Genomic DNA, 12,342 nt, shown 5'->3' with positions numbered 1-12,342 from the left:
CCCATCTTATCAGACAAGTATTGAGATATTGGTAAACTGTTAAACTCCCTATGGCAGACACAGGCTTCCCAAAATTAAAAGTTTTAATTTCATCATTGGCAACAAATCCTCTCAGTTCTTTTGCTTGACATGACAGGCTTACTTCAAAAAATGTCTGCCACGCATTCAAGTTTGAATAAACTAGTTTGTCTGTCAGTCATTCTTTAAAGTAAAAAATGTCATTTTATGAAAAAAGTTTGTCATTCACTTCACAATTAATTTAGATCACACAGTGCTTTTCCTAGACACAAACCAGTATACTCTGCCATGCCAAGGTGTTTAATGTGCGCTTTCCATTTCATCACACAGAATATTAAAAAGACATGAACTCAAAGATGGTGATTTAATAAAAATTGATATTTACTGCATCATTAAAGTCATTCTTAAATGAGATTGGCTGTTTTCCCCTACTGTATGCTGTGATGAAGAATGCAGTTAGCCACTCACCAAACCACTTTTACTCCCCATTGCTCTTATGTCATCAGGGCAAATGGCAACACAGTGGAAAAGTCACATAACATCTTAGTATTAAGATGATGATCACTTTGACTTTTTGAACCCTTACAAAGTGTCTTGGGGATGCCAGAGGTTGACAGAGTGCACTCAGAACCACCGTCCTAGAACATCACACTCACCCAGTAAGTGATAAGCCATGTGAAAGAACAAAGAGGGTGCTGACCGTAGATGCCAAGATTTTAGTCCTTGACCTGCTTCGTGCTGTCCGAGTGACCTTGGATGAACACTTAATCTCTCCGAGGCTCATCTAAAAAATAAAGTTAGCATACTTTGTTATTCAAATGTATTCAAAGGAAGGAGCAAAATGTACTCTAAAAATCAAGTTAAACACCTTTCCCCCAGAATCCTTTGTGCGGAATTAAGAGACAACTACACCAACTTGTGCTGGTGTCTTAGGAGGTGCATTTCTGCTGAGAAGCAGGTAACCGTGAGATACTTGCTCATAGGACTGAGGGTCCGGGGTCATCACATCTCACTCAGGCACAGCAGGGGCTCGTCTTCTGGTCTGGCCCTGAAGGGGGCTCTTGGTGAAGCCCCAGTTCAGCCGCCTTGGGCCACAACCCATGTGAGATGGCAGCCAAGGCCTGGTGGCCTGGTGCTGCTGGCATCGTTTTCCACGCAGCCTGTGGCTAGCCTCACGCCCATGCTCATCTGTGTGTTGTCCACACACAGTTCCTGGCACAGTAGCAGTTCTTCCACCCAAAAGCATATTGGAGGGCAAGATTTTGAAAGTGATATCTCTATATGAAAACCAGTAGGCCTGAACTTTTACTTAAGTATATCATCCTCCCACTGCAGTGCTTTGTTAGTATAGTAACAAGTTCTAGTGACACCCCTCACCAAAAAAGTTCTCTTATAATACGCAAGACAGCACAATGTGTCTTACACTGACATTGAGAACTGCAGTTTTAAATATCTTTCTGGAATTTTGTCCTGGGACCTTTCTTCCAGAAGTCTCTCTTTCAACTTGTCATGATGTTTTAAAACTTCTGTTTGGTATAGTTCTAAGTAAAGTTATATTAAAAACTTTATATTATTAGCTTGAATTTTACTTTTTATATTATGCAATGCCCATTTTTAAATGCAAATATAAGAGCATTTAACTAGCATGTGGAATACCAAAATTACAGAATTTGTATTTTATAGTTCATGCATGCATATATATTTAATTCTTACTTCAATACTATATATACTACACAAAACAAACTCAACTGTTTTCATTTCAGTTTTTTTTTTTTTACTTTTTCAACTTTTATTTTAGATTCCGTGGGTATGTGTGCAGGTTTGTTACAAAGGTATATTGCTTTGTGCTGGAGTTTGGAGTATGACTGATTACCTCACCAAGGAAGTGAGCATAGTACCCAATAGGTCGTTTTCCTAACCTTGCCTCCTGCCTCTGTCTTTCCATTTGTATTCCCTAGGGTCTATTCCCCATCTTTATGTTTGTGTGAATATGACTCTCTACCTTTGGGTAACTGATAGCAAGGGCAGCCTGAAAAGAAAACAAGCAATGGGTCGTCTGATCTTCCCTTTTCCTCTCTGCCAGCATTTTCAGTGTAGGTGATTGGCTAACACTGGATGTGACATGAATAAGAAAGGCTACAACAGGTTCCTTGGTTGTTCACATTTCTTAGTTTTCCACTCTCTCTTTTTGCATTTGAAACAAGTTCTTGTTGTAAGGGAAAGTGTGGCCTCTTGGGGAGGTCGGCTTCCTACTTACTCACTTGAAGATATAACATGATTACCTTGTTCTCACTCTGAGTCCCACTGAAATCCCATATGTTGTGGGTCCATGGGAATTCTGAAAGCTATATGCAAATGGGGCAGCAAGACGTGGTGGACATGCATATTGCACCCATGTCTTCTGCTCATAACATGCTCCATTGTCCCATCAGACCTTTTTCACAAAACACATGTTCAAAGATAAAATTATTAAGAACTTCGAGGCTGGGCACAGTGGCTCGAACCTGTAATCCCAGCACTTTGGGAGGCTGAAACAGGAGAATAGCTTGAGGCCAGGAGTTCAAGACCAGCTTGGGCAACATAATGTGACCCCCGTCTCTGCAAAATAAAAAAATTAGCTAGCTGTTGGTGGCACACATCTGTAGCTCCAGCCACTCAGGAGGCTAAATTGGAAGGATTGCTTGAGGTCAGGAGTTTGAGGCTGCGGTGAGCTATGATTACACCACTGCATTCCAGCCTGGGTGACAAAGCAAGACCCCATCTTAAAAAAAAAAATCAAGACAGAGACAGAAGAGATTTAAACCAAACTCAGGAGGATGCTTCTGACCACAGGAGCCGGGGTGGCTCTCAGGTCACACACCTGTGAAGCTGGCCCTGCCCCATGGCCTCCACTCTTGCCATACTGGGCCTGCAGTCTTTTGAACTCAGCATGTTCCTTTCTGCTGAAGAGTCCTAAGGCATCATATTCTTAGGGAGGCCCTCCCTGCCTTGCCTGACCAGGTCAGAGTACTTTCGGCACCACGTAGCTCTCCTTTAATGTACTCATACATTAAAGGATGTACAATCACCATCCTTCTTTCAGGTACTGATGATTTGACTGCTTATTTCCCTTCCTACCAGACTGCAAGCAGCTTGTAGGCCAGGGCTTGGTCCAGTTTTGTTAATTACTGCTTTACCAGTGCTTGGTACATAGTCTCTAATAAATATTTTTAGGTTAATGAATATTTATGAGGTGGATGAATAAACGAATGAATAGTTTTGCAACCAGAATCCAAGTGTCAGGTGAAGACGTGGACTTAATGAGGGTGATGTGAATGTTAGGTTCTGTTCCAGGGTTTGATGAGAACTAAGTGGATCTTGGTTGTCCTTGTTTACTTGTCTGTCTTTTCTACTAGGTAAAAAGTACTTGAGGATAAAGCCTCCTTATATTTTAAGGCACCCAAGTTGTTGGTCTTCGTGTACCCAGGCCTAGCACAGTGCCTGAGACTTGGTCAACTCTCAGAAAAGTTAGTTCTATTGAATTGAATTGTTTAGTAGATGGAAATTTGTCACCTAAACTTTATCTTGTCTTCCCTTTGTATCTCCTCTTTCCTCTCTGTCTTCTTTCCCTCCCTCCTCTCCTTTTCTGTTGCTAAGGATTTTGAGTCTTGAGACGTACTTCGGTTGTGATCAGATCTTTCCAAGAGAAGATTACACTCATCTATTCTAGGTTTAACTTGAGTCTTCAAAGACAAATGGTCTAATTAGCCTTATAACCATGGCACTGGTTGGGCACTCCAGAGAATGCCCCAGAAACAGTCTAGACACATTTGTTGGTAATGTTCTCATATTGGCATTGATCTTGGGAGAGAATCACAGGGCAGGCACTTTGGAGGTTCATCTATTCAGCCCTGCTAATTTAGAGCAGAAATTAAACTTGAGAATTTGAGAAACCATATTCTCCCGCCCTGAAGGCTGCAGAACTTGTCAGAACGCACAGTAGAGAAACGCCAAGTGATCTCAAGATACAGAAGTGAATGGGAACCAGCCTTCTTGTTGGAATGGGGTCCACAACGTGTCTTTCCATTTATTCCACAAATACATTGAGAAATGGCTAGGAGGGGCGGTGGTGGGGGTTGGGAGATGGGGGTGGTAGTGAAAAGGGAATGTTAATAATGAAATTGAGGATCAATTAATTTTTTTTAAAAAAAGCATAAAGGTAAGATTGATACTGATTGAACATCTTGGAAAACTGTGTTAGTAAGAGGTCATGGCATGCTTCCTATATGTAAATCAGATGATTTCTTTGCTGAATAAGACTCGAATTAGAATATAGATGGTTTCTAGAAGCAATCTATGGGGTGGTTCCTTAAAAATTATGGGGCTGTTTGGAGAGGGTATGGTGGGATAGAAAGTACATGGACTAAGGAAGCAGCCATACCTGGGTTTAATATTCAACTTTAGCTCTGTGACCTTGAGCAAGTATTTAACCTTTCTGATTTTTCTCTTTTAAAAAAAAATTGAATAAATTGGTATAAAATGCTTGCCTCGCAGGTTTCTTACGAAGGTCAAAGGAGGTTCCCTGGGTAGAGGTAGAAAGCTCGGTGCCTGGTGCAGAGCAAGCATGCAATCATGTTATTCCTTCTCATCACTGTGTCAGCTCTTATGAATAGCTGGGCAGGACCTGAACTAGGGTGAGGCAAGGGGGTGCCTTGGTTACCCTAAGAGAAGGGCCTTGTTAAATGGTGCACCCTAGGTACCTTGCTTGCCCCTCCCTGGCCTCAGCAGTGCAGCTGAGACAGTTTAGACCAGGGCTGGGGCATCTTAGGGTAGATGTCCCCTGGCTCACCACCATCTTTGGGACCATCTTACAGATGACACAGTAGAGACCCAGACAGTCAATATAATTTGACTTAAGCCAGTTAGTGTGGCAAGCCTGGAATGTGAATCTAGGCCTCTGGGCTCTTGGCCTCTGTTTTGCTCCCTTAAAGCCTATAGCTGAACTCTTTCAGCTATAGAAAACATGGTGCTCACATACCACTTTCCGCTATATGATCTCTCTGGACAGCTACATCTCATCTCTCCAACCAGTCTGTAAATTTTCTCAATAGGGACAGAGGACATGTATCAAATTTTCAGCACTTCCCAAGACATGCACAACAGGTTTTGCATGCAGTTGGATTTCAATAAATAAACATACATTGATTGAGAAGAAAAGGAGATATTCTCATGGCCTTATAATTTTAACGCTTAGAAGTAGTTATAATAAACATTAACCCAACTGAAGGAGAGAAATGAATTAATGTCACCACATGTTCAGCTCTTTAAGATGTTGCTTTTCAGGCTCCACAGGGACTCTGGAACTCCGGAACGCACATAGACTCTCCCCCACTGTTTTAAAAGAGAAAACTGCAGCTTGGAAGGGGAAGTCGTGGCTGGAGACAGAAAATGGAGAAGTGGGAGAGGTAGAGGGAACGTAGCTGCAGCAATGCAGTAAAGGAAGGAGAAAAGCGGTGCTGCTCATACGTTAGTGAGCAAACACATCACTTGAGGATCCTGTTGAAATGCAGATCCAGTTCAGAAGGTCTAGGGGGAGCATGGGATTCCGTATTTTAAGAAGCTCCCAGGTGATGCTGATGTTAGTGGCTCATGGTCCATGCTATGTGTTTGGAATGAATTGCATGGAGGTTTTGAGTTTGTGAATCTGTTCCAATGGAAACACTGTCTTTATTCTGGCAGTTCTCAGGATTCCCACTCACTGTCTTCCATCCTTCTGCAGGAGAAATCTGTGCGTTCAAGATCCACGGCCAGGAGCTGCCCTTTGAGGCCGTGGTGCTAAACAAGACATCAGGGGAGGGCCGGCTCCGTGCTAAGAGCCCCATTGACTGTGAGTTTCAGAAGGAGTACACATTCATCATCCAGGCCTATGACTGTGGTGCTGGACCCCATGAGACAGCCTGGAAAAAGTCACACAAGTGAGTGGCCTGACAGAGCCCTCTGGATGCCCCTCCCTCCTGTGCCCTGTGCCTACCCTACTTCATTCACATGCTGCTCTTCAGATATGTTTACCCCTGGTCACACCATGGTGTTCCAACTTTGCTCAACTGCTTGCCAGTTCTCCAGTCCCATGCAGGCATCTTCACAGTCTACTTTCTACACCCGGAATATTCTACTCCCTCTTGTTCACTTGAAGATACTCCTGTTTTACCTTCAGGTCTGAGTTTAGGGGTCACTTCTTCCAGGAAGCCTTTCCTAAGTGGCCCACCCCTGCAGATCTGGTCAGGACCTTTCCCTGGGCCTCTGCAGTGCCATAAGATGCTCTCTGTCACAGCACTTTTCACTGTGGGTTGTCACTGCTTTCTCCCTTATGAAGTCCATCTCAGAGCCTAACAGAGTAAGAGGGGTTAAATTGTTACTGAATGGAGGAGTGGATGAATAGAGGGAAGAATGAACAGGTTATCTGTTGCCTGAAGCTGGGGCAGAGAGAAGGGCATAAGTCTCTCTGTGATGGATTCATCTAAGAGCGTCACAGCAAGGGCAAGTTGAGGGTCTCCAGTGAGAGGGAGGATGGGACACTCAGACAACTGCCCCCACTGGCTTTCGCTTGGCCTTGGGACTCAGTGCCCCCAGGAGGTGCAGGAGGTTAGTGTGAACCTCTCTTTACCTCCATCCCTTCCTTTCTGTGTGTGGTCCCAGGGCCGTGGTCCATATCCAGGTGAAGGATGTCAATGAGTTTGCTCCCACCTTCAAAGAGCCAGCCTACAAAACTGTTGTGACGGAGGGCAAGATCTATGACAGCATTCTGCAGGTGGAGGCTGTTGACGAGGACTGCTCCCCCCAGTACAGCCAGATCTGCAACTATGAAATCGTCACCACAGATGTGCCTTTTGCTATCGACAGAAATGGTGAGTGTCCTCGGAGGACCCCGTGGGATCAGGAAAACAAATCCACCGCCTCCTCTCTGAAGGCCCAACAAGGCCTCTGAATGTGCTTGGCAAGTGTTGCCTCCCTTGCCATCTTTGGTCTGAGCTCCATAACCCAGCACTCAGTCCCAGACTTGAGGTAATGGCCTTATCTGATTAGCAGCCCTGCCAGGTCTAAAACACCCCCAGGGAACCTCAGAAACCTACTCACTCAATGTAGTCTATGCAACTCACAGTGTCACATATCTAGATACGGAAGATGGTTGGTTTCCTGGACAGATTTTCTAGTTGTCACCCAAATGTGAGCCATGCCATCAGCTCTGCCATATCTGGGTCCCTTTCCTATGTAATAAGTCATAATACCAGCCCTATTGCCCCCAGATGAAGCAATGCTAACAGAGAAGGTGGGACTTTTGAAATACCTTCTCAACCATAGATTCATTCAGGATTTTATAAAGTTCTTGCCAATGTCCTTTTTGAGAATTTCAACCCCACTGAGAATGAAGAATGAAAGAACCCTCCCGCAATAACCCCATTCCAGACCGAACAAGACTGAAAACATTCCTATAAAGCCATTTAGATATTTCCCCATCAGCATGAATAGAAAACTCATTGTAATATAAACACTGCAACCAGAGGCCCAACAAGCTCAGCCCACTTTAACTGTAAATTTCAACATCTTCAACACGTACAATCAAATGTAATTATTTGCCAAGTACATTCTTTAATTATTAGTGTGAGTTTTTGGGTGTTTGTATGTTCTTCCTACTTTGTTTTCAATAAGGTTTAAGTAGCACACAAAGATGCAAAAGTTGCAAAACTCGAAGTCCATTCATTCTTTAAGTGTTTACTGAGTGCCAGGCATGGTGCCGAACATTGGAAAGGAGATGGAGTGGAACTCAAGACAGACACGGGCCTGTCCACGTAGAGCTCATCATCTAGGGGGATAAAACAGAAAATCCAGTGGCAGGAAGGGCGAAGTTGGTGCATAAAGCATGCCATGAACCAGGGTTGGGCAGCAAATTAGCTCTATACCTCCTGATAGCCAACATCTAAAGGTAAATAGCATCAGCTACCTGCTTGCACACCTTCAGGAGAAACCCAGCCCTTCTCGATGTTAAGACCAGGTAGAAACTTACTCTGTGACATTGTCTTCTGCACCCTGAGACTGTGGCAAATGCCATAGGGGATAGAAGCCAAGGAGACACACTTGTCTCTGTCTTTAAGTAGCTTAGGATCTGTCTTGGAAGACAAAACTAGTATCTGTAAGACAGAAAAATAATAATAAGGTAATTTCCCTCTAAAATGCTAAAACATGGGGAAAAGGCAATTACATACCTGGACAGCACAAGATGATAATTGTACAAGGCACAATATCAATGCACAAGCAAAGGAGGAAATATAGGACTTTAAAGTTGGGCTCAAAACTAAGAAGAAAGTAATTTTAATTAGTAGAGGCTTTCAGAACCATTCCCTGATAGTTTCTCCCACAGGCTCTGTGGAATGGCTGGCCTGTCCCACTGCAGGGACACACATATGCACGCACTGCTCCATAACATATAAAAGAACTTCTTTGTATTTTTTTTTTCTCCTCTGGGTTTCTTTTCCTGTATGGTCAGTTGTGCAGTGTATCCCATAAAAGCTTTGGAATTTGGGGAGTGACCAGGCTATGGTGAACAGCAAGACTAGACAAGTAGAGGTATATGTGCTCAGTGGTCAAGCTCTACGTGGCCTCCTGCCCTAGTGCTGAAGAGCCACAGCCCAGTGAGAGATGAGATGCAAATTCTTTCTTTGGAGGGTAAACAGCCCCAGTCATGAAGATAATTACTCACCTTGATGAGCCATTTTGCTAACATATGCCAATTTATTTCCCTGGCTGTCTCATTAAAAGTGAGTAATGGGCCTTTGCCAGGCCTCTGCCTCTGATGCTGGTTTACAACCTAAGATGAAGAAGAGAATGGGGATTCCCAGGGAGTGTGGGCCCCTGACGGCGAGGTGTACGAAAGCAGTCCTCCATGTAATGAAGGCAGGTCCTAGGGGCACTCACAGAAATGACTCACATTCTAATGAGCTTCCCAATTGGCCCTTTTCCATCAGTTTCTTGGAGCGACCTTTCCGGCTCCTTGAAGAAGTACTTTGCATGCTCATAAGGAAAGTGCTGCTGAATTTAGAGCCTGCTCATTGGGGCCTAGGTTTCCTCTACCACATGGCTTCAGATAGATGTCTCCTGGCCCTCTAACCTGCCAGGCTCTTTGCTGGTGGAGTAAGAATGGCAGCAGGGAGAATAGAAGACACAATGTGGAGTCAATCTGACTGTCTTTAACTAGAGACTACCCCTCTTCCTACCAGAGGCCCTCAGACTCCCTCCCTTTGGATTCCTCCCTATGAAATTATGGCAGTATCAGGCCTTACCGCATTGTGGGATTATGAGGACTCAAGGAGAAGCAGTGTGTGGGAATACTGTTTGCAGGGTATCTGGAATACAGAGAGAACACTCAATCAATGATGCCACGGTTATTAAATATTTACCTGGGTTATTGGGACATGAGATTTATTTACCAGACTTAAATTATGAGAAGGTAAATTATGAGTTCATCACATTGCCTTCATCTTGGGAAGTTGTAGCTCTATTTGAGATGACCTCATCTGCTAGCTAGTGTTGCTGAGATAAGCAGAGCTTGGGTCCTCAAAACTGAATCCTAAAACCTAAAGAGCTAGCCTAATGACACTGTCACAGCGGTGATAGAGCCAGAACTCAACCCAAGTCTCCTGAGTGTGAGTCCCAAAGCCTTTCCATCAGACTGCACTTCCTCACTGATAATTTACAGGGTGAATGGCAGTGGTATTTAACTTTGCAAACACAAAGTAAGGGGCAATGTCAGCAAAATGGCAGAGAAGGAGATCCCAGCCTTCATTCCCCTACAAAGTACAATCAGACAGCTATCTATGAAAGAAAATAGTTGTAGGGGAGCTCAGGAGTCCAACTGAGATGATACAGCAACACAGTGCAAGAAAAATAATGAGGATAATTGCACAAAAAGAGTAGGAAGGACAGTTTCATTTTGCATGCATCATCTCATCCCCCAGGCCAGCATTGCTTAGCACAGAGAGGGAACTCCTCAGCTCTGAAGTTACCCTTGAAGAGAAAAGGATAACGAGATGAACACCCAGTTTCCTAAGCTTTCAGAACACTCCCCAGAATGACCTGTTTCAGTGTTACCCCACCCCAAATAACTGGGGAGATCAGCATGGCTGAGACATTTGGAGACATCTGGGAACAAAGATGGGTCGGGCTACCAGTATCAGCCATGTGGCAGGAGCCACCACGGTCCCTAGTGACTGCTCTGCATAGGACCCCAGCTGTCTTCTACCCTCAGGATCTCAACAGCCTCATAGACACCACACACCCCTGACTGGCTTTCACTGCCAAGGACCCCACATTGTTGCCATTGTGGAACTCAGCAGCTTCTGCCACTGAGGAAACCAACAACCAGTACAGCCACAGGGTTCCTCACAATTTTTGCTGAGGACCCCACAATTTTTCACTTTTACAGTTTCTAGATGCTTGTGTTACTACATCTCTTCATCCTCTCTCCCCAAAGCTGCCCTGGCTGCTGCCATTGTAGACACCCCAACCCAGGAACCCAGGGCAGCCACTACATGTATGCCCCAAAATGGTCTGGGCTCCAGCCAAATATCCATTTGTCACCACCATCTGTGTACCTGTGGCGAAGCTCTTAGCTGTGTGCAGCAGAGCATCACCATCACCAGGTCTAGCAGCTGAAAATATGCTTGTATCTGGCTTCTGTGCCCACACGCATGCTTATCACCAGCCCTGGCTCCTAGAGCTGTACACATGCAAGCCCCAACTTTTTTCCCTGGCCCCCACCACTGTGCTTATACCTACAGCTGATCCTTGCAGCTGCCTACATGTATACCTCCAGCTTGATCTCTATAGCTGCACATGCACATGTAGTTGGCCTAACTCCCATTGGCGGCCTCCACCACTACATAGGTGCCTACAGCTGGTCCTTACAATTGCACATGTGTATGCCATGAGCCTTGACTCCTATAGTCATGCATGTACATGCCACCAGCCACCATATAACCACAGTTGGCTCTGCCCCAGCACTAACCATTATGTGCATATCCATAGCTGAGTGTGAACACAGCAGTGGCCCTGACTCTCCCTGCTCCCTGGACCAGTCCTTTGTCACTGGACCCAGGACATGGCTGAATATACCTACAGTCCTGTCAGCCACTGTGGACCTCCCACAGCCTTTGCCACAGTAAGGAGCACACAGCCGCAAATGTTACAGACCTCAGCTACCTGAATCAATAAGACATTGCATCCCTCTCCAAAACCTGAAGCCACCATACACTAGGCACTAAGCATGGTGCCACAGTGCTCTCCAGCATTACCTATCCTCACCCTCACCTCCCCATAGGTGAAGAATTTTCCTTCATGAATCTAGTTCATAAAGTCTGCAAAGGTGATTGTTTCTTCAAATGCTTATACACTTACACAAGACTACAAGTATCATAAAAGATCAGGGAAATATTGTAGCACCAAAGCAATTGTCAGTAAGTAATACACTGTCCGTAAGTAATCAACTCCAAAGAATACCATTGAATTCCTGATGAGAATTCAAACTAATTGTTCTAAAGAAACTCAGTGATCTACAAGAAAACACAGATAATTAACTAAATCAGAAAAACAATGGAAGAACAAAACCAGAAGTTTAACAAAGAGATAGAAAACCTAAAAAGAACCAAACAAAATTTGGAGCTTGAGAACACAATGGCTGAATTTTAAAAATGTGATAGAGAGCTTTAACAGCTGACTCAATCAAGCAGAAGAAAGAATAAGCAAACTTAAAGACAGGTAATTTGAAATTGTCCAGTAAGAGGAGAAAAAAGGCAGAAAGAATTTTAAAAAATCAAGAAAGCCTACACAATGTATTCAACACTATCATGAGAGCTCATATTCATGTTATGGGATATTTACATGGCTAAGAAAGAGAAAGGGCAGAAAGAGTATTTAAAGGCATAATGGCAGATACGTTCTCAAATATAGGGAGAGATATGGACATCTAGGTATATGAAGCTTAAAGGTCTCTGATCACATTCAACCCCAAAAGACTTTGCCATGACACATTATAATCAAACTGTCAATAAATCAAAGACACAGAAAATTTTGAAAGCAGCAAAAGAAACAAAAAACACGTATCATATACGTGGGAATTTCACTGAAGCTATCAGTGGATTTCTCAGCAGAAACCTTGCAGGCCAGAAAAGAATAGGATTATATATTTAAGTTGCTGAAAGAAAAAGAAATAAAAAAAATACGAACCAAGAGTACTTTACCTGGAAAAGCTATTCTTCAGAAATAAGGAGAAACAAACACTTTCTCAGACAAACA

At 43.9% G+C, this 12,342-nt stretch overlaps 1 protein-coding gene across 3 annotated transcripts in view; it reads left to right on the top strand.

Annotated features, from left to right (window-relative positions):
* Positions 1–12,342, top strand: part of CLSTN2 (calsyntenin 2) — a 669,035-nt gene that overhangs the window by 479,694 nt on the left and 176,999 nt on the right. For all 3 annotated transcript variants that reach the window (XM_002759542.6, XM_078354097.1, XM_078354096.1), the window contains 2 exons: positions 5,777–5,972; positions 6,694–6,902. In XM_002759542.6, the coding sequence (XP_002759588.1) occupies positions 5,777–5,972; positions 6,694–6,902 (405 nt within the window). The remainder of the gene's footprint in view (positions 1–5,776; positions 5,973–6,693; positions 6,903–12,342) is intronic.

This window comes from Callithrix jacchus, chromosome 17, assembly GCF_049354715.1.
Source record: "Callithrix jacchus isolate 240 chromosome 17, calJac240_pri, whole genome shotgun sequence".
In the NCBI taxonomy this organism is placed as follows: domain Eukaryota; kingdom Metazoa; phylum Chordata; class Mammalia; order Primates; family Cebidae; genus Callithrix; species Callithrix jacchus.
The sequence above is the reverse complement of the archived record's forward strand: the minus strand, read 5'-3'. Positions and strand labels throughout refer to the sequence as shown.